Raw genomic sequence first — 23,171 nt, forward strand, 5'->3', positions numbered from 1 at the left:
TAATTGAAAAAAATACTTACCAAGTGATTTTGGATGTTAAACATCAACAAAATTTTAATAACGTTTAGAAGGCGGTTTCACTAAACAATGTTTTGCCGGTAAAATCACAACGAAAATGAAATTTGAGGTTATAAAGCAACCGTTACTCGTTGTTTGTCGCAAATTTCTTCCCTAAGGCAGAATCGGTGGCGCCAACTATCAAATAGGAATACAAACTACACATGGCGAAATTGCCAACATGGCGATATTGTATACACCTACCTTAATATATTATTAGTTTTTGTATTATTTGTTTAGGTATATTATATTGTTTATATCTGTTATATTTGTCTATCGTCAATATACGTTAACAAATTGTTCAAATAATATTTAATTAACGTATATTTTGTAGGTTAGATTTGGTTTGGTAAAAAATATACGTTAATGAAATATTAATAGCTTTATTATAGAGAAATAATTATTAAAATTATTTTTGATGCACGTCACAATGAAAACACCAGTAAACTCCATAAGATTATGCTTGAAAAAGCATTTAATAGCAGTACACCTGCTTTATGTGCGAATTTTCTGCTTAAAGCTTGTCAGGCCAAGGAGACTACCCATTCGTCGACCGGTTTCGATGACTTTGATAGTCTACCTCGACCTGGCAAGCACTAGAAGCTAGAGAGCCGCACTCCACTTTTGCTCCCTTGCTTCCCGCATGCGTTGAAATTGATAACTGCCGTCAAATTCTTATAACCTAATTTGAACGGTTTATTTTTGTTGTGGAGAGTTTGTTTAATTTCAAATATTTTATGTGCGGACTATATTAGACAGTTAAAGCAAGGCACAATACGTATACGTATCTCTCGACACGTAACGCAGAAACTTACGTTACGTCTGCCGTTACGTTGTCGTGTAAACAAGAGTTAAAGCAAGTATTTTGACGTACGTAACGCAAATGGTACAATTGTAATTCTAAATTATTTTGTGAAACAATTTATTTAATTTTAAAATTGAAAATGGATATCTATTATTCCATTGATTCTACATTAAATTTATAACAGTAATATGGAAAAATGAAGAAAATTATAAATGGAAATTATTTTATTACAGAAAGTAGTCCTTACAACTTAAAATGCTCTTCGTAATAAAAAATATCGGAAAACAGACACAGCTTTATGATTATTTATTAGATTCCATCTTTTAGAATCCTCATATGGATTTTAGCTATAAGAACTAGCATTTAATTAAATATATTCCAAAATGATTTTTTTTATGATGCTTAATATTTTCTTACTAATTTATTGCAATAAAATAGGCCCAGTTCTGTGACACTGGCCCCATATTTTAACTCAATAATATCTGCTAACTCCCAGTGATCTAAAATAGTCACCGAAATGCTGCTATCTCCGTAATTTCCGTTACGATCACGCTAAGCAAACACACGGATTCTTACTAGTATGTTTCTTTAGTACAGTACGCGTCGGTCCAGGGTCGCACTAGGCCAAAGGGGCCCGTGTGGCAATGTAAGGAGTGTCGATTTTTTTTGGCGTATTTTTTCGCCTTACGTTTTGGTCAATTTTTCCCTATTATATACAGGGTGAGTCTTAAATAAGTGCAAATATTTTTAGGGATAGTATATTTCGACCCAAGAAACACGATTATGAGGTATTTTGCGCGAATTTTTTTTTAAATTTGGAATTTTTTAAAAAAAAATTGGATTCTTTTTTAATTTTTAGTTTAAAAACATACTTTGTTTGTAATATGGAAACATAGGTAGATTAAATTTACAAGAAAGAAAATCCAGTGATTCTCAAAATTTTAACAAAAAGAAATTTTAAAAGTGAAATAACTCGGTTGTTTTGGATTTATTTGAAAAAACGGTAAATAATAATATGGCCAGTCCGACCCTGCGTCGATCCGTTCTGTTAATACGGTGTATCCGTAAAGGGTAAGGGGAAAACGAAATTCTCTATATACGAGCAATTCATCGGCGTGCTATAAATAGTTTAAATAACCATTACTTGTACAAGAATTTCCATAATACCTAATCAGTTTTATTTTTTAACGTTTTTCAACGTATATGATACATAATCTTTATAAAAATTAAAAAAATAAAGAGAAAAGTAATAAAAATTTAATAAAATCACGATGTTTTCATCCTATAATGACCGCACTGTTTTCCAAGCTCGGTTTACTACCGTTGTAAAAAAATAGGATAAGCATTATCCTATTTTTTTACAATTATTATTGATAAGGATTCTACCATATCTTCTAAGAATTATAAGTTTAATTTTTAAATTTTTTTCATATTCATTAAGTCCAAAATGCTGCTACTTCAGTTCTTTAAAAATGCATTAAAAATTTATTAGTTTTTGGACCTGTATGTTTTGCTTCTAGACCGAGGATATTATAAATATATGGTTATGAATATCATATTTTTTAAATTTAATTGATTATCTTTCTAAATCTGTTTGGGCAATATTCAATTCCATTTTCAAAATTTCAAAAAATAAAGGTTGTTATCTCCAGAAACATAATTTTATTTCTTATTTCTGCAAGACGAATATCTGCTATCTCCCTATTGTGTCTGAAAAAATTAAGTAACACGAAATATTATGTTTTATTGTTCCCCAGCAAATAAAATTCTTATCTCTTTATCATATTAACACATTAAAATACTTCCGACATGTGTACATATTTTTTTGTACCGTTTTTATGCTTTCCTGTAAAATTAGGAATAATGGAGTTAGCAGTTTATCACATTTCACCGATGATATGATTATTAATAATTGGTATAATGTAGATATTTATTTGTAGATAGGAAAAATATGCTCCTTGCTGAAAAGGTCTTCAAATATACCTGTCCGATTTGTAAAAAAAAACATTTTTCTAATTTACGCCATTTTCAAAGCCATAAAAAAGCTCAACATGGCATAAACAACAGAAAACTTTTTAAGGAAAAATGTCTTTTATGTCACTATAAAGATTTTACTAGATCCCAACTGACAAGTCACTTTCAGTCTATACATGACATTAGTATTAGGTCAGAAACAGCATCCTTTTTAACTTTTGGAGAATTTATTGAGTGGAAAACTAATCTAGAGGAAACAACAAACTCTCTGTATATAAGTAAACTTGCTAAAAAATAAATTTTAATTTAAGGCAGCAAATCATTTACAGATGTCATAGGTCTAGATATTTTCACTCAAAGGGCAAAGGTATTCGCCTTTAAAGAGCCAAAGCTCTAGCAAAATTAATGGCTACTGTCCTGCAGAAATATGTTTGAAAATTTCAGAACAAAAAAAATATAGAGTATTGTGGATGAAAACTCATGACATGAAGGCGATTTGGGCCATCTGAGATTGACAGTTTCAGAAAAAAAAAATTGCCTCAAAAATTGCAGCTAAATTACCTTTTACTGCAATTTTAGATGAAATAAAAGATTCGGTCAGTAATTGTAAACTGGAAAGACTCCATTGTTAACAAGGAAAGATCTATACAACATAGAAAATAATTTTAACTTAAACAATACCTCAGTCAGACATAAAAATGACGCCATAAGTGTCGAATAATGGATCATGGAAATGAAAGGTAATAATTCTATTTTATATTATAAAGCTCAAGATATTATATGTGAGGAGTATACATTTCTTAGAAAAGAAGATTTTGTACTTGTAATAATGACAGATGGTCCAAGATATTCTACAAAAGTATGGCCATGATTGTATTTGTATTGACAGTACACATGGGATAAATGCCTATGAATTTGAGTTAACTACGCTGCTGGTATTAGATGACATTAGAGAGGGCTTTCCATGCAGTTTTTTAATTTCGAATCCTGCTGACGAACAAGTCATATCCATATTTTTTCTGAAAATTAAAGAAAAACTAGGAAAAGCCCTAGAGTCCAAAGTTTTTATGTCAGACATGGCCTCATCTTTCTATAATGCTTGGATTAATATTATGATGCCTGCTACATACAGGTAAAATTTATCTCATATCATTGTTATTTATTAAAATAATGGGTTTTGTTTTACTAGATTGTTTTGTGATGGCATGTTGATCGTGCTTGGAGGAACAACCTTAGCAAGATCAGTTCAAAAGAAGATAGGGTTTGTCAGCTTACTGATGCATATACATAGTTTTATAACTTATTTCAACTTAATTTTAAGGTAGTTGTTTACAAACAATTAAGGACAATACTCCAGGAAACAGACCCATGTGCAGTCACAACAATGATTGAACATTTTGTTCAATCATTACTATCAAAAGAGAGTACCGTACAGTTTGGAAAATATTTTAAAACATACTACCTCAATAACATCAAGTCTTGGGCTTACTGCTTTCGTATTAATGCTGGACTAAATACGAATATGCATTTGGAAAGAATGCATCGGACTATTAAATATTTATACTTGGGAGGAAAACATGTAAGACGTCTTGATAATTTTTTTTTATCAAGTTGTATCATGTTTGGTCGTCCAAACCAAAGCAAACCATCGCAGCTATAATGAAGTTCATAATAGATAAGCTTTTCGAACGCTTAATAATACTTAACAAAGGTAAAATATCAATTAAGATGAAAGAACTTCGTGCAAGATACAAAACTAGTGAGAGCTTAGATGTTGATCTTGTTATACCAACCGAAAACTCATGACATGTTCCATCAGCATCAACAAATAATATTTATATTATTGAGGAAAGAAATCTAGCATGCCAGTGTAAAATAGTATGCCAAGAATGTGGTGTATGCTTACATGGATATTCTTGTACGTGCATAGATTCCAGCATTAAGTGGAATATGTGTAAACATATTCACTTAATATGCAAATATAGAAAGTTTGTAACTGAAGCACAGAAGGGAATACAACAAAGCGTAACAGTAGGCGTAGGTAAGTGATTTTATCATGGAATGAAAAGTTGCTAGTAACCATTTTGAAAATATTAATTGTTTTATTCATATCAAATTTAACTAACATGCAGTGATCGTACCGTATGATCGAATAAAAACCGCGCCAGCGATGGCTATGAAATAAAGATAGCAATCATTTTATATGTAAAATTATATGGGGAATATCAGCGATCGTCATTTCCAAGCCAACTAGACGCCGTTTTTTTTCGATTATACCGGTACCATACGATAAAAAAAACGGCGTCAGCGATGGCTATGAAATGAAGATCTCTGTCATTTCATATGTAAAATTATATAACCCAACCCAAGCCAACTGGACGCCGTTTTTCTTCGATCATACGGTAATTAAAACGAAATATTTTCTTAATTTAAATTTCATAAATTTATCAAGTGGTTAATAATTGTCATTGTGATTATTGTTCATACAGTTATTGTTTATATAATTGGTTATATAGGTCACAGACAAAAATAAGAATAAAATTAAGATTGCCAAGCCAATCAGTTTAGTTGCTCATCTTAATATATTTATTTTAGGTAGATAGTACCTACATGAAATGAGAGCTAACTTTCTGTGTTGTAGATGTTAATGGAAATGATTTAGTGATTGACGAATCAAAAAATTACAATATGGAGGAACAACATTCATTAATAAAGGCTGTCAGCAATAACAAGGACATGCTTGGACCTGAAGAGATGTTGCAAAGTGGGAAGACACAGTTAAAGGCTTATTTTATAAATCTGGTTGAGAATGTTCAATCTCTAGAGGAACTTGAAGTTGCTAAAAAAATTATTACTCCAATTGAGCCCACTATACTGGCAATTAGAAATAAATATAATGAGAAAACATTCCATTCCGATTTTATAACCACTGCTAGTACCTCAACAAATAAGAAAATTGAACCCCAAAGAAGATTATATAAAACAGAAGCAAGCAAAAGAAAAAATGAAAATAAATCCCAACAGAGTATGCTTAATGAAAATGAAAAAGAGGAAATCGCGTTAAAATTGTTATATCCTGAATAATAGCTATTTATTTACAGGTATAATTACACATAATAATATCGAAAGAAAAATATAATAAGTAATTTTCTCTCGCGTGGAATATAAGTAGTATATTTTCTCAAAAGTTCGGATTTAATTTTCAACATTTTTTTAAATTTTTTTTCATTAACGAAAATATTAAAAACACTTGTTAATTTTATTATTTTGAAATCCGCCCGTTTTTTTGCCAATAAAGTGATTTTTTTTGAAAGATATCATTGTTCCCTTCAACTCTTTGATTCTACTCCTTATCCGCAATCCACCCCAACTTTTACGTAGCCAGGTTGTACCTGCTCGTACACCATTAAAAAAGTTAGAGCCTTCTGAAAAAAAAAACTTCTGACGGCTTGTTGGAAAGTTCATAAAAATGAAATTCGCTCATATTATTAGAAAACCCAAATATCATACCAAAAAACATTTTTATTTTTGTTACCTACATAAAATATTTTGTTTCCTTTTTGTATTTTTGTTTTTTAAGGACACAACTATTGTTTTGTATCTTTTAAACGATGTAAAATTTCTTTTTTCTAAATTAATTATTCGCTCTAGTATTATCAAAAAATATCAACAATTTCACGCAATCCCCAAACAGTAAAATAATATATAGTAATAAAAACATTATATAGGTGAGCCATCATCCATTGCCTGGAAACTTATATGGTGAAATTTTGATAAAATAATTTAGTACATACTAAAAAACACGGTATGTCGCTAGTGGTAGGAAAAATAATTTTTAGAGGTTACTAGTTTATTTGGTTGCCTGTGATATGCATATACAGGGTGTTTTCTAATTAATCTAAAAAATAAAAAGAATCGTTAGAAAACGGATTAAGGCGGACTCTTAATAAGTATGTTTATGTTTTTTTCTTGACAACCGTTTGATGAACAAGAAAAACTCAAAAGATCAATTTTGTTGAAAAAGGATGGCCAGTCAAGAAAAAAAATATATTTTCTTTAAAACAGCAGTGGTATACCATTTATGTTAAACAAAAAACTCGTTTTTTTTAATTTGTAACACCCTGTGTGTCAGAAAGGAAGTACTTTAGACGCAATGGTTATATAAAAATTATTTTAAGAACACCTGAGGAATCACACCACAATTTTTTTAGACTAATTAGAAAATACCTTGTATATTGTCAACTTGATAATGATTGCTGATAAATCAAAAAATATCTTTTCAGTGAAAAAAGCCCGATTTTCGCAGGAAAAATTTTCATTTTTATTGAATTTGGGCATGCGTCGGCAAATACCGGTTTGTTTTTTAATTTTCTATCTATCTAAATTTTAAATATCATAGTCAGAAATAGTTTTATTATTTATTAACTGTAAAAATGGTGTTTTCCTGTTGTGTTGCATCTTGTAAAGAAACTAACAAAACTGCAAAAATGCACGTGTTTCCAAAAGACGATAAGGTATCTATCTTAGATAAAAGAAAAATATATGGAATGTATTCGTTGTTTGATTTTTTTTTCGTTCGCTTTAAAATCTATAAATCGCGGTCTATTCATTAGACAGCCGAGAAGAAATTAAGAGAAACAAGCTTTAAGCAGAAAATTCGCACATAAAGCAGGTGTACGGCTATTAAATGCTTTTTCAAACTATAGCCCTGCTAAAAAATGCGTACGCATTTATGTACCAGTGAGCCGCTGGAGTTTTTCTTGGCGCGCCGTTTCGTTGCCGATTTAGTTGCACGATGGCCGCTAGATGGCGACTTCGTTAAGAACTCACCATAGACAAGTACTGAAACGTACTTGACGTGCATGATTATTTTTCCTTGAAATGAGATCATCATCCATATATCTCTGAACTTCTTGAATGGCCAGTGATGTTGAAGTTCCCTTAGGTTTTACTGTATTAATAATATTATCGTAATTATACCAAATTGATATTTTCTTCTTTTCGGGATTAGATTCAAGATTGGGTAAAGAGCCCGAAGTGTCTGCTTCGTTAATTGTTACATCGTTCATGACACCAGTGTTGCCAACCGTAGCGGAATTCCGCTACGCATAGCGGAATTTACCGTCAAGAGCGGTGTAGCGGCGGCGGAACCAAATGACAGTAAGACGTAGCGGAATATTTTAATTCTCTTAGACGCGTGTAATGACGTCAACATTCTAAAACAGATTATTTATCATAAGTATTATGAGCAGTAAGAAGTTATGTGTTTTATTATATATTAATCTTATTTATTATTAACTAAAACTCAAATCAACAAGGCAGCGACATCTATCAATCAATCAATCAACCGGCACTGTGGCGTGCCAGGTAAAATGTGTTAGAGAGCGCCGGGAGCGGTAGAGGGCTCTAGGCTCTAGTGCGCTGATCGCTATTTACTAGTTCTCGGTGGTTCCCAAAATCTTTTAAAGTAAACAAAACAAAAGCAATGTAGGTTGTACGTGTATTTAGTATTATAAAAAGGTATGCTAATATGATTTATACATATATACATGCATTCAAGCAGAATACATATCTAAATATGCATAAATACCACAATAAAAAATTACATAATTTGCACTCATTTCAGGGGCGCAATATGTCTGAGTTATCTGATTCTGATATAGGAAAAAGCGGATCATCTACTCCGAAAAAGAAAAGGGCAATGAGGCACGAACTGGCCAGAGATGAAAAGAAAAGCCGAAAACAACTTTTTTCCAGAAAGTGGATGGAAGAAGATATTTTTAAGCGATGGCTACTACCAACTGAAGATCCAGCTAAAGCTAAGTGTAAAGTATGCCAGTTGAATTTAGGGACCAAAAGAAGTGATTTGTTAAGCCATGGGAAAAGTCAGAAACATTTAAAAAATATGAACTTAACGCAAATAACTAGACCAATTACTGAAATATTTCAGTCTTCTAAACAAGATAAAAATCTAATAATAGCAGATATCAGATTTACTTTGTTAGCTGCATCTCATAATTTTAGTTTTAGTTCTATTGACCATGTAACCGACACTTGTAAATTAAGTTTTAGTGATTCGAAAATCGCAAAAAATATGCAATTAAGGCGTACAAAATGCACAAGCATTTTAAAAAACGTACTTGCATCTACAATTAAAGAGGCATTGTGTGGTGAACTGAAGAATAACAGTTTTTCTATTCTTGTAGATGAAAGTACAGACATCAGCAATTATCGGTACCTGTGTATTTTAGTTAGATATATTTATGAAAACAAAATCAAAACCGAATTATTAGACTTAATTCCCATCAAGGCTGATGAGGGGTCAGCAAAAGGTCTCTATTCCCTGTTTAAAAAATGTCTGACTGATTTTAATTTAAGCGTGAATAATATTGTGGGTTATTGCTCTGATAACGCCAGTGTCATGATGGGGAACAAAGAATCATTTAAGACTTATCTCTTAAACGAAAATCACCATATTGTTGTAAATGGATGTGTGTGTCACTCGGCTCATTTAATTGCTGCTGCCGCTAGCCAAGAATTGCCAAGTAATATAGAAGCATTATTGCAAAATATCTCCAATTATTTTTCTAGAAGTCCAAAGAGACAGTCAGTTTTAGAAGAATTTCAACAATTTATGCGGGCAGCTCAACTTAAAATTATAAGCCCCAGCAAAACCAGATGGTTGGCACTATCAAATTGTGTTGAAAGGCTAATTGATCAGTGGGATGTTCTTTTAGAAGTCTTCCGAGTAGCTGCCTTTGAAGATAAAAATCAAGTAGGCAATATGATATTTAATGAAATGCAAAATCCCTATGTCAAAGCTTATCTTCTATTTTTAAAACACGTTCTTCCGATCTTTAATTCATTTAATGCTATGTTTCAGTCTTCCAAAGTCCTTGTAGATAAAATGTATGTAGAGAGTAGAAGATTTGTGAAGATACTATGTGTAAACTTTGTCAAACCCTCCTGTTATACGAGTGAGGTTGAACTTGATCTATTAAATGTATTTGATCCAAATGTGTTGCTTCCGGTGGAAGAAATTAATGTGGGTTTGAATACCATGAATTTACTCAAAGATTGTATCAAAGCTGATAACGAACAATTTAAACTTAAGTGTTTGAAATTTTATCAAGTAGCCGTTGCCCAAGCATTTAAAAGATTGCCTACTAAAGATAAATTTTATAAAAATATTACATTTGTACAACCGCAAAATGCTCTGAATGTAAATCTAAAACATGATATTGATGAAATTTGTAACACATTTAAAAATAAAATAGACCCCGTAAAAGCTATAACTGAATATAATAATATAAAAATATATTTTTCTGAAGAAGAAAAAGAAAGTCTAACATGCGATGATGTAATTACGTTCTGGACAACTTTGTTGGACATGAAAAATTTTAACGATGAGCATTTATTTAGAAATATCAGCATAGTTGCTCTGATCATCCTTACTTTAACTCACGGCAACGCGGACGTGGAAAGAGTGTTTTCAATAATGACTGATGTTAAGTCAAAAAAAAGAAATCGCCTTTCACCTGATACTCTGAGTGATATTCTCAGAGTAAAAATTGATTTAGCAACCAAAAATAAATGCTGCACGAGTTATGCAATTAGCGAAAGCCATTTTCAAAAATTTAATCAGTTCATGTACCAATTTAAAACCAAAAATGAGGCAACTAGGTCCACCGCCCCCAAAGAAAATGTTTGTGACACTGACACGTCTGATTCAGATTAGAGCACGATTAGAGTTAGTTAATTTAAGTGTATGTTTATCTTTTAAAGAGAAAATATATTTTTGATTTATTTTCCATTTTTCCAGATAAGGATTTATTTGTGATTTATTGTTTATATTTATATGTTTACAAAATAAAAGTGCTTATTTTGCTGTAATTTTTTTTATATTGAAAAAAATCAATTGCCAAATGGTATCTATATAAATCATAATTCCAAAATAGACTAGATTTGTAGTGAAATTAGAAATGACACGACCGTAGCGGGGAGTAGCGGAATTTGTGTAGTGACGTAGCGATATTCGTAGTTTTCTGGTTGGCAACACTGCATGACACTTTCCTTGCTAATTATTCCTGCAACCAACTGAATAGTGCTTTTCTTTATCCAGTCTGTAGTTTTTTCATCCTCAAACAAATGATGTTTGTATCTTGGGTCAAGAAAGGTACACAACACTAGAGATTTACTTTTTTCTAGGTTTGAATACCTAGTAGCAATGCCATCCAATAATGCTTGTACTACTAATTTTATTGAATTGATCTTTACATGATTCGAGAGCTTGGTAAGAAACTTTAGCCCGCGTGTTAGCCCGCGAATTATTTTGCTAGCAGTAATATAATTTTCACTGCTGATCTCTGTAGTAACTTCCGCGCATGGCTCTAAAACCATGCACAATTCTCTACATGTATTCCATTCGTGTTCTGTTAGAAGCGGCAAATCAGTGTTTGAAAGGGCCAGAGAGTGTTTGACAGCTTCTTCCAGAAGTGTAATACGTTGTAACATAAAATAGGTTGAATTCCATCGTGTGACGACATCCTGCAACAGTTTCTTAGGCTGTTTAATACCTATTTGTTCTTGATAAGTTACTAGTTTCCTGGTTGCTGCGTTACTTCTTTTAAAGTAAGTTACAATTGCCTTCACTTTCATAAGGACATCTTTGACATGTCGAAGAGCGTCTTGTACAACCAAATTTAATTTATGTGCGTAGCACCCATAATGTTTCCATTTCAAAATGTTAGTAACGGCACTTGTAATATTAGAAGCATTATCTGACTCACTAATTAACCACTCACTAACCATTTTAGTGATATATTCTGCTAAGTTCTCCGCAGTATGGGAGTCTTTAAATACCGAACAATCCAACAATACAGTTTTCATTTCAAAATGTTCATTTATATAATGAGCGGTTAACGCACAATAACTGTCATTTACAGACGAGGTCCAAGCATCTGTTGTAATACATACACTTAATGCTTGTTCGCTTAGAGTATTTTTTACATCTTGACATATTTCTTCAAATTTTGCTGGTATCAGAGAATTTGAAAAATATTTTCTCGAAGGTATTTTATACTCAGGAGCACAAATGCTCATTAAATTTTTAAATCCTTTATCTTCCACCATGGTAAACGGTTGGAAGTCCCAGGTAAAAAGCTTCATTATGGCCAAATCAACTTTAGATTTATCAGTAGATGACATTTTCTTTGGTATAAAATGAGACATCGCAGTTTGCCATTTGGTTCCACGAGATGTCGCTTTTATAGAAGACAATTCTGTTGTAATAACACTGCAAGCGGATGAAATTTGCGATTGTTTATCAGAAGTGGAAGCCGCATTGTTATCTGGGTTTGTTGCAGATGTAGTTGAGGGAGCAGATTCTATTATAATAACTGGGGTATTCTCTGTGATTTCTGCAGGCTGTATAACTTCCGTAGAAAAAAAAATTTGTAGGTGGAATCACTGTAGGATGTTTTCGTGACAAATGTTTTTTTAAATTAGATACAGACCCCTTATATGATAAATTAGCGGAGCATAACTTACATTTTGCAAGTTGGTGATTTAATGGGTCAAACATATTCCATAAATCACTAGTTTTTCTCCTCTTCTGATCTATGGTTCTCAATAATTATACATATGTTTTAAAATATTTTCTTAAACACTATTGCACAACTAAGATCAATAAAATAAATCACGTAACGTATCAAAACATTACCACGCGATCAAGAGTAAAACGAAACAACAAACTGCCATAAGATAATTTGAATTATTAGGGAATTCTGGGAATTACAGAAAGTAAAACGTATGGGTTCCATCGTGACAGCGCTCCAAGGTCATCAGTTTTAAAATTAGTGATGGGATATTTCAAATTATAAATAATCGATAATCCGATTTTTCAATTAAGCATTTTATGCCCGTCGTTATTTTTTATTAATTTCTAAATGATACGAGTAGCATTAAAATGGGTGTCATATTGTTAAATACACAAATTTCCAACAAAGATAAAATCATTGGCCTACAATAGGTTATCGTTAACCGGGTTGCCGATCTTTCAACAAATATTCATACTTTATATAGACAGAAATCGTATTGCTGGTTGCCGCCACTTCATTAAATATCCATGCAGAGTTAACACAATCAGAAACGTCTATTGAGTCTATTGAACAGTATTTTACTTAACACCTACCTGTGCACCTACCTACGAAATATTTGTGACAGAGGGCTATTCATAGTATTTTCTGCTAAATGGTATTGATTCACTATTCAAAACAGATACATTGACAATTATCACTTTACCCAATAAAATAACAAATATCTGTAATAAGTATTTTTGAATGTCAGTAACGATTACAGTTACGTCAGTCGAGTATCTGTTACAAAGTACTGATTACTGAAATCCCGACACACCTCTATACTTGGCTACAGGTACGAACTATGAAAGAGCGGGAGATTTAAATTATTATTATAGTTATTCTTATTTTTCAGGCAATTAAAACTAAAAGTGCCCTTAACCAAAAATAGTGAAATAAATGGAGGTAGTCAAATTTTATATTATCATGATATTAAAGGATATAAATACAGTATTTATAATCATTTTACCACGCAAATATAAAATTTGACTATCTCAATTTATTTCACTATTTTTGGTTAAGGGCACTCTTAATTTTAATTTTCCTTTTTTTATGGGAAAACGATTAAAGGGGAAGAATCGAATGGGAATGGAAAGAAGGACCAATTATTGTATTTTGTATTAATTTATAACAAAATACAGACTTATATATAGTTTGCGATTTTATGTTTTTCGTTTTAGGATATATGTATATGTAAGTAGGTTAATTTGGACAAACAGACAAAAATTTTTAATAATCGGTAAAATGACGAATTATATGTAAATAGATAGTCATTTTGTCGTCATTTTTGACGTCAACGTCATTTTTGACATTTTTGGGAGGAAAATAGGTGGAGGTGGGGGAGAAAGACTTTTCGCTAATATTATGTACACAAATTGCCTTTAATCAGAAAATATTTTTTATTAATCAACAAAATAAATAACATAAAATAAACTCTTCAAAACAAAAACTAAATAAATCATCTTCTTTTGCCTACATAAATAATGTTGACACTCATACCTAGTTGAGATCATAGGAATTGAAAAAAAAACATTTGACGAACTCTTCCGTATTAGATATGAAACATTACGGTCTCTTATACCTACTAAACTAATAAATTTTAACATTACTAAATTTACTTTTCTTTTTGGTTCTTTCTTGAGTCCTAAAAATATCATCACAAAATTTTTTAATCACTAAATCTACAGAGTATTGAATTATATCATTTTTTATCGATTCTGCGTGATGTTCACAAGTTAACCATTTGAAATCTATATAATTTTTGGCAAAAATACTTATTTTTTTTGAAATATGACACACATGACCATAGACTGGTAGTAAAAAATAAATAATTTCATGTATTTTGGCGAGTGCATCTGCTACACTCTTTGTAACATAAATCAGTCTTTGCTTATTGTCGGTATATTCCTTAAACTGGGTATACATGTGATAAGGTTCGATGGTGTCACTAACTAACTTAGAACTACATTCATAACATTGAACTAGTTTTAGTTTTTTAACAATAAAACCAGCAACATACGCAGTAATTTGGTTTTCGTATGCATCATCTAACTTAGTTGTGCTTGGAGGCAAAACGACATTTTTAAATTCGTAATCATTTAAGTTAGAAATGGGTGACTTACCTGTGTCTAAGCTTGGGGTCTCATCCAGGAATGTCTGCAGATTTTCCAATACCGAACCAGAGTCATCTTCACAATTTTTATTTTTTGAATTTGATGATATTAAATTATTCACAATCCAGGTTTTAAAACTACTAACAAATTGAGTACAATTTGGATTTGTGTTTGAACCATTGAGATTTCGTATGGAGAAAAATGAATTCTCTAAAGGGTCTTGATTTAATGATCTGGTTCTTAAAAACCGAAATCCAAGTTTTTGACATTCTTGAAAGAGTTCCTTAGTTGCCTTCATGGTTGTTACCCAGCCTGACTTACAAGGTATTATTTTTTTTGACAAAATCATTATCACCCAAAAATTCCCAATCATTGAACTGCACTATTAACCTTTTCCATAATTCACGATGCGGTGATTTTTGTGACATACAGCGACGATAAAATTTCCCAGATTCAGGATAGGGAGTCCGTCCATTAAATGAATCAAAAAGTATGTCCATATTGTGAATAAACTCAGCCGTATACATTGCCTGGGCAGGTAGATGTTTGCTTGTAATCATACCCTCTAGGGCAGCTGCCATGGTATTACTAAGTAATCGAGCAGCAACACAAACTTTCATTTTTAAATAGCTTTTCTTATTCAGATCCATATATGATTCCCTTATCTTCCTGAGACCTTGAAATCTTTTCTTTTTGTCAATTGAAAAACACTGTTTGACATGGTCAAATCTAGCTATCATTTTTTTATCAAACTTAATGTTATATTTTAAAAATATATTGCTTACTGATTTTAGGAGATGGGGAGGATCATATAATGTACAAATCTTTTGTCCACGTACATAAAAATATGGACCTGGGTGATTAATATTGGGGTCTTCTGAAAGTTGTCTAATTGCTGCTCGATTAGTGCTACCCTGATCACACACTGTCGCCATGACAACAAGTCCTAACTTTTGTAGTGCGACAATGACATCTACTAAAATAGTTTTTAAGTCTACAGTCGATATTGTTCCCTGAGTAAAATAATAAGCTATGGGTTGTTTCCATACCTTATGGAGGCCATTAACCATGAACACTAATGCATGATCTGCATATGCATTTCTTCGACCCAGTTGTCCGAGATCCACATAGCCTATTATTTTATCTTGGTATTTATTGTATATTAATTGTTGCGACAGAGCAATCTCGTCAAACATTAATATACATGCTTTGTCAGTAGGCTTCAATTTTTTTACTCTTTTAGATAATTTTTCCAAAAACACCTTATCTAACCCTGGCTCAAAAGGTATATTTTTTAGGAGCTTTTGTAAGGTGCTTTTAGACGGCAGTGGAATAAACTTTTTCAACAATCTATAACATTTCGGCCCCTTTTTATAGATAGCTAGTGCAAAGACTTTGTCTTGCACTGTCCATGATGGCTTTTTATATTGAGAATTCTTAATTGTTGTTTTAATGAATGATATTCCTGCAGGATCTAGCTTTTTCTCGAGGTTTTTAAAAGTTCTGGTCATTGAATATTCATAAGCTTTTTTAATTTTTTCTTTAGATAAAGTTAAGGATTTTTTTAGTTTGTCAATTGCCTCTGATTAGTAGTAATTTTGTACAATTTTTTTTCTCTTGGGGTTAGGTTTATATTCTTATTTTCATTTATTAAGGATAAAATCGGGTTGTATTTTCTTTTTTTAATGGGTGGAGGATTAGGGGGAACATCACTCAAATCTGGACCATCAAAATTCCAAGGAAATAATCTTTTTTGTGAATTCATTGGGCTATGGACTGTTGTGGATTGTGTTTTATTATTTTGCAGATTTAGCCTAGGATTCGAGCTAGGATTTAATAAGATATTACTATGTATTATTATTGTGTTAAAGGGAATAGCATGATTATATAGTCTATGTTTGCCACAAAAATATTTTTTTTCAAAATGCTCTTTACAAAGATATAGTCGTGATTCTTTAAATGGTAAATTCATTATCGAAAACCATTTTCTTCGTCTTTCGTGATCTTTGTCAGGAAAGCGAAAAAATGATTTGTTGTTATAATTCTGATCAATTATTTCCCTGTAATAGGAATTTGGACACCCCAGTGCAGCGCATTTATATGTGAGGTACCCTATTTTATCCATTACTCTTACCGGTATACCCTCTTACCTATTTAGTACTCTAATAGTAGCATCTACGAGAATGTTTTATCTATTTAAACCTTATCACATGTATACCAGCTACCCGGCGGCTACCCCTATCTATCCGATTTTCACCAAAATTGGTATACACCCTATTTTAAGGTCGTAGATTACGAACCTGAACTTTTTTCCTGGCGGTCTCTTACCGTTTTTTAGAAAAACGGAAAATAATTTCAACATTGAATTTTTCTTTATTTCAGCCCTATAAAGTAATAATTTCACTATATTTTCATTATATTATAGTTTATCTAAAAGCCACACTTGATTGAGGACATAGATTGAGGATCGAAAAATGTCCAAAATTTTACTGAAAAACACTTTTCTTAACAAAATAACCAAGAAAATTGAGACCATGATCAGATGGAAGTTTGACATTTCATTATTTGATATATCTTTCTTTCTCTCTCCTATGTAATGAGAGGGACAAATATATTCTAGATCTAATTTTGAAATTAGAAAATTTTCAACCTTGCCATATCTTGTATTTTTTCGGAGGATTAGGGATTTTAAATAAATTATATACCTTGACAATAGTTAAATATTAATATATATCTTGCCTATATCCACAAAGTTGCGCCAAAGAGTTTTGATTGCATTGGTTTTAACTATGCGGAGGGGGTTAATTTTTTTTTTGTTATATTGTATTAAAAAAGATTAACCCCCTCCGCATAGAAGTTGTAACCAATGCAATGAAAACTCTTTGCGGAGGAGCTTAATCTTTTTTTGATATAACAAAAAAAAAGAGTAACCCCCTTCGCTTAGAAGTTGTAACCAATGCAATGAAAACTCTTTGCGGAGGAGTTTAATCTTTTTTTGATATAACAAAAAAAAAAGATTAACCCCCTTCGCTTAGAAGTTGTAACCAATGCAATCAAAACTCTTTCGTGCAACTTCATGGTTATAAATAGTTAGATCGCGTTGGTAAAATAGCAGATATTCAGGAAGGAGCAGTTCCTTTGGCAACCGCCTTTCGTAATCCCAGAATGAGTGAAAAAACGCGCTAAATTTAGGTTTAGCATTGGCAACGTTGCTTTAAATGCCAGAAACACATAACCCAGCATTTTCAGATTGTTTACAAATTTATTTTAGCAAATTTTCCTCTATTATGCATAGAATTGGTTAAAAAAGTAACAGAAAATAGCAAAAACCTCATTGTTTATTGAATACCTAACAAAATATGCGCTAGAAAACCTTAAAAATATCAGAAATTAAGAAAAATTCGATGTTGAAATAATAGCCTGTGAAATAAAAACTTCTGCATGGACATTACCTTTCTTACCTTTGTCTGCTACTTTTTAATAAAAAAACAACTGTTTATTTGCACAAAAATAAAATTAACAATCAAAAAGTTTCTTAAAAAATGATCAAGCCGTGTATCACGTCGTGTGCCGTTTTTTGAACAAAAGAATGAGAATGAGCTGAATCAGCTATCAGCTCAGCTGATGAATCTTTCTGAATACGCTAAGACTAACGGACTAGTGATAGAGAAAACTAGTGTCGAAACACAGATAGCTAGATGGGCGTATTTCGCCACTTGCGTCGATGCGCTACAGGAACATTTGCCTGCGCGTCGTATGTCTTCTGGCAGTCTTTTAATTTTTCTGTTTGTCTATGGCTTGCCAGGTCGAGGTAGGCTATCAAAGTCGTCCTGATGATGGAGTATAACTCCGAAACCGGTCGACGAATGGGTAGTCTCCTTGGCCTGACAAGCTTTAAGCAGAAAATTCGCACATAAAGCAGGTGTACGGCTATTAAATGCTTTTTCAAACTATAGCCCTGCTAAAAAATGCGTACGCAAGATTATGCTTGGTGTCAATGTGACGTGCATCCAAAATTATATTTTGATATTATTAACCAAGATAAATTATAACCACCATCAAAAGGCGTTCAAAATGACCAGTTCCTAGATAATATTCAGGAACAGATTGGAGCCAGCCTGTCAGCGTTAGGATCTGTTCTCTCTGAGAAGCTGAAGGGACCTAAATAAAGAAATGACAGTTTCAAGCGAAATAATAGAAAAGATCGTGGACGCCTGTCAATTAATGGCAACAATTTATTTTTATTTATTTTTTTATTTTTATTTTTTTATTACACAATAACATTAAAAAGAAAATTCGAGATATCTCCCCATTTAAATGATGAAGGGAAATTAGCAGCGAATAAAAATGAAAGCGACAAATGGCTAATCGGAAAGGACTTTTTTTCAAAAGTCAGATCTTCGAAGGAGGTGAAAAAAGCAGCTGAAGAACTTCTAAATGTTAAAAAGCCGAAAGCAGCAGTAGCAGGTTCTTCTGGGTTAAACAACCCTTTAAACTACCAGCGCAGATTCCCCAAACCGAAATTCAAAGGAGGAGTGCGAGCAGAAGGCGCAGCGAGATCTACCGAGACAGCGTTTTCGGCAGAAAGACAGGAGCCCAAAGAGATATCAGCCGTATAAAAAAGAGCAGCGGAGGAACAATCTTCATCACCGATAACTTTAGAGGTACAAAGCCTTTTCCAATTAGCTGGTAGAATTAAACATTTTTTGGCGAATGGCAAAAAATATCGATAAATCAAAAAATTTTGGAATGGGTAAGCGGAATAAAGTTAAAATTTCACTCGATCTCAAAACAACATATCCTACCACATCAAAATATTTCTACTCAGAAGACACTTTTATATTTAACGGAAATAGAAAAGCTATTTAAAAAGGGCGTTATATCAAAATGTAAATACGCCAAAGGACAGTTTTTATCATCACATTTTCTAATCAAAAAACAAAACAGTAAAAATAGATTTATTTTAAATCTAAAACAACTAAATTACTTTATTGAAAACCATCATTTCAAGATAGAAGACTACCGCAGTGCGCTAAAGTTAATGTCCCCAAATATTTTTATGGCAAAAATAGATTTGAAAGAAGCCTGCTTCTTCTATCTATTGATAATAAGTAGAAACGGTATATACGGTATATATATATACAGTATAAATAAAATTTAAGGTTTTCTTTTAAAGATGAGGTTTATGAATTTAATTGTCTTCCTTTTGGCCGGAATATAGCGCCACTCATCTTTACGAAAATTCTAAAACCTGTTGCAAGAAGCTTACGACAACAGGGCACAATTAATTGGCAACAGCTAATTATAACACAAATATAGAAAATACATGTAAGCGCCAGGAATAAACAAATGTGGTTTAAAAATGCCTGGGTATCCACGGTCTCTGCGACAAATTTTGACAAGCTGGCTGGCATAAGTCTATCTGGTTGGATGGACTGGATCATGAGCTTCAAAATATGTGACACTAGTACATGTTTACGCCATTTGGTAACAGTCTAGCTCGGAAAATATCATGTAGGGTAAATGCACCAGTAAATGAACAAAAGACCGAATTAATCTAATATTTAAGTTTTGACATTCGTTTACCCATGATTTTAACTGATTAAAAGTATATTTAGAACGTACTTTTTAGCTTGTGCCTCAAATAACATCCCTACTATCCAGTAAATGAAATTGACAGCTGCATAAAGTTTCCCGTTTTTAGTGTGTTGTTATAACAGTGCAAGTCTAGTAACACCTTAGGTAAGTAACTCTTTATAAAAATAAAGATGTATACCGCATAAGGACAGCAGTATGATTAAATATTTAAAAAAAATATGTATATATACACTTCTTTAGACACTAAACATACCCTCAACAAGCACCACTTTTTCGCGGAAATGAAAAATGTAGTCGTTCATTCACCGTTGCCAACCGTACGACAATTATCGTACTTGTACGATTTTTGAACCCTTCGTACGATGTACGATTGTAAACTTATTATCGTACGTTTTTGTACGATAATTTCATCCGTGTACGATTTCGTTCCATACCTGATCCCGTGCACGTTCTCGACGTCGCGTCGTCGGGTAATGTTTTGTCCTTATCTAATGCCATATGCCATGACAAGTATGAGACTGAGACAGAGAATGACGGTATTGACGGTTGACGGACCAATAAGAAATTTTATAGTTACCGTAACGGTAGACGCTTCCTATTTCGTAATCCTATCCTAACCTATGGTTTTTTATTGTTTTTAATTATTTTGTTTTCGGTTATTTCGGTATCGGATCGTGTTTTGTTGTGTTAAGAAAACGATTTTTTTTTATTGTGTGCGAGTAGAAAAGTATTTTTTGAATTTTGTGAAGAAAAAGGACCGTATATTGATTGATTAAGGTATCTATCTACTACACACTCTTTGCTTTTTCTTTTGGGGTTTTGATGGTGGCAGGTGCAAGCTATAGTAAGTTTTAGAAACAGAATAAAAAAAAATGAATTCTCATACTGCTCTCGATGTGAGTTCCATCATTTCTGATTCTGATGATGATTCAAACAGTTCGTATCAGACTCCCATAAAACGTACTAGACCCCTTACTTCCGCTAGTTTGGAACTATCCAAAACAAAGCATAGAAATCAGAAGTTTAGGGAAGAATGGTTAAAACTTCCAAATTTTAAGTACTGGTTGTAATACGTACAAGGTAAAAATTTCATTGTTATTAATTGGCTACAAATTTTTTTTTTCATATTATTATAGGTGACCAAAGAAAAGCAAAATGTACTGTCTGCAATAAACAAGTGGTCTCAGTCACATCATTCAATCACATGAAAACTAAAAATCATATGGTCAATATTAAAACTGTTAAATCTACTTCAAGGTCAACTTTACAAAAGTTTGTTCAAACTCGAAGTGTTTCATCCAAGGTGGATATTCAAGAAGGAAGCAGAAATCAAAATTTGTAGTTATTTTGCAAAACATAACATACCATTTCATACTATGGATCATCTAGAGCAAGTTCTGAAAAGTGCTTTTCCGGACTCAGAAATTGCAAAACAGATGTCACTAAAGAGAACAAAGTGTTCTACTATAATCTGTAATGTTATAGGTGCCTATGAAAAGCAAGAACTTGTTATAAACATCCATAGTACTACTAAAACAAACATTTAATATCATGATAAACATTAATATACTATTTAAATAATATTTTATATACTTATTTTATGTTATTTTGTGGTGTACGATAATTTCATCTTGAATAAGATAATTTCAGAATGTCGGTACGATAAATTCGGTTATGGCGGTTGGCAACACTGCGTTCATTCATTAGTGCCTATGCTAAACCCAGTGAATGAACAAGTCGTTTATTTACTTGGTTTTCGATATGCAAGCTAAATTCACCCTTGCTACTGAATATCGTAAGAACCTTATATTTGTGCTTTTGATCTGTAATAGTAAAAACCTAATTCTACGTCCAGATCCAGTAAATGAACGCGCTTTTAAATGGTGTTTATTTACTAGATTCTAAGCTAAATTTAATACCCAGTAAATGGACGTTAAGATTTTTTTGTTTAGGTACTTGGGTGCGGAAAAACGTCTATAACGCACGCATTTACGTTTCTTTTACTTTAGATATGGAAGTTCCTACAAAAAAAGCATACAAAAGATTTCGATATGATGACCAGACGCTTCAGAAAGCTCTAGAACTAATTAGAAAATCAGAAATGAATATTTCCCAAGCAAGTCGAAAATATTTAATTCCAAAAAGTACTTTGTCCAATAAATTTAAGGGCAAAGTGCCTGAAGTGCGAAGAATGGGGCCGCCGACAATTCTTACCACGGAGGAGGAGGAGGAACGTTTAGAAAAATGGATTTTATCCAAAGCAGTATTAGGTTTCCCTATGCACCCAGATGAAGTTAAAGATTCAGTTCAACAAGTTTTGAAAATTGTGAAAAGACCAAATGTTTTTAAAGACGATAGACCCGGCAAAAAATGGTTAACGCTATTCCTTCAAAGGCACCTCAACGTTACGCAGCGAAACACTGAAATAATTTCAAAGGACATCAGTCACAGAAGAAGGCATTAGAACTTGTTTCCGTGAAATGGAGGACTATCTAATTAGCGAAAACGCTGCTGATATTTTGTTATGTCCGGAGAGAATTTTCAATGCAGATGAGACCGGGTTGCAGACGTGTCCAAAATCTGGAAAATTATTGGGACCAAAGAATTACAAAAAAAATTATGAGATCGCAAGTGGATCAGAGAAAGAGTGCATAACTGTTCTTTGTACCTTTTCGGCTGCAGGTGCCTGTGTACCTCCAATGTTGGTTTATCCTTATAAAAGGATACCCAGAGACATTGCTAGCTCTATTCCAGAGAGTTAGGGAATAGGTCGCTCAGATTCAGGTTCGATGGTGAGTGCCACCTTTTATGAATTCGTTGCTAATATTTTTTATCAATAGTTGGAAGAAAATCGTATACAACTGCCAGTTTTGTTTCTGTTAGATGGACATAAGTCCCACATAAGCATGGACCTTTCCAACTTTTGTACAGAAAAGAAAATAATATTATATTGTTTGTTGCCTAACGCAACTCGCATACTTCAATCAT

The 23,171-nt window shown here is 32.4% G+C and overlaps 2 protein-coding genes across 2 annotated transcripts; one reads left to right on the forward strand and one right to left on the reverse strand.

Moving 5' to 3' along the window:
* Positions 1 to 7,918: 7,918 nt before the first annotated feature.
* LOC115885523 (protein FAM200A-like) lies at positions 7,919 to 10,884 on the forward strand. Its single transcript, XM_030904474.1, has 2 exons — positions 7,919 to 8,356; positions 8,463 to 10,884. Exon 2 carries the CDS (start codon positions 8,472 to 8,474, stop codon positions 10,572 to 10,574), a length of 2,103 nt encoding a protein of 700 aa, XP_030760334.1. The 5' UTR covers positions 7,919 to 8,356; positions 8,463 to 8,471; the 3' UTR covers positions 10,575 to 10,884.
* Positions 10,796 to 14,883, reverse strand: LOC115885496 (zinc finger BED domain-containing protein 4-like). Its single transcript, XM_030904439.1, has 2 exons — positions 14,595 to 14,883; positions 10,796 to 12,270 (listed from the first exon to the last, which is right to left on the reverse strand). Exons 1-2 carry the CDS (start codon positions 14,881 to 14,883, stop codon positions 10,796 to 10,798), a joined length of 1,764 nt encoding a protein of 587 aa, XP_030760299.1.
* Positions 14,884 to 23,171: the final 8,288 nt, after the last annotated feature.

This window comes from Sitophilus oryzae, unplaced genomic scaffold (genome assembly GCF_002938485.1).
Source record: "Sitophilus oryzae breed Bouriz unplaced genomic scaffold, Soryzae_2.0 scaffold_395_pilon_pilon, whole genome shotgun sequence".
Taxonomy (NCBI): Eukaryota; Metazoa; Arthropoda; class Insecta; order Coleoptera; family Curculionidae; genus Sitophilus; species Sitophilus oryzae.

Excerpts from the sequence above, each read along its gene's own strand:
- LOC115885523 (XM_030904474.1), top strand. The coding sequence starts at position 8,472 with ATGTCTGAGTTATCTGATTCTGATATAGGAAAAAGCGGATCATCTACT.
- LOC115885496 (XM_030904439.1), bottom strand. The coding sequence starts at position 14,883 with ATGAAGGCAACTAAGGAACTCTTTCAAGAATGTCAAAAACTTGGATTT. Across the intron at positions 12,271-14,594 it reads GACCCCAAGCTTAGACACAG|TTATACAGCCTGCAGAAATC; the intron begins GTAAGTCACCCA and ends TTTCTACGGAAG.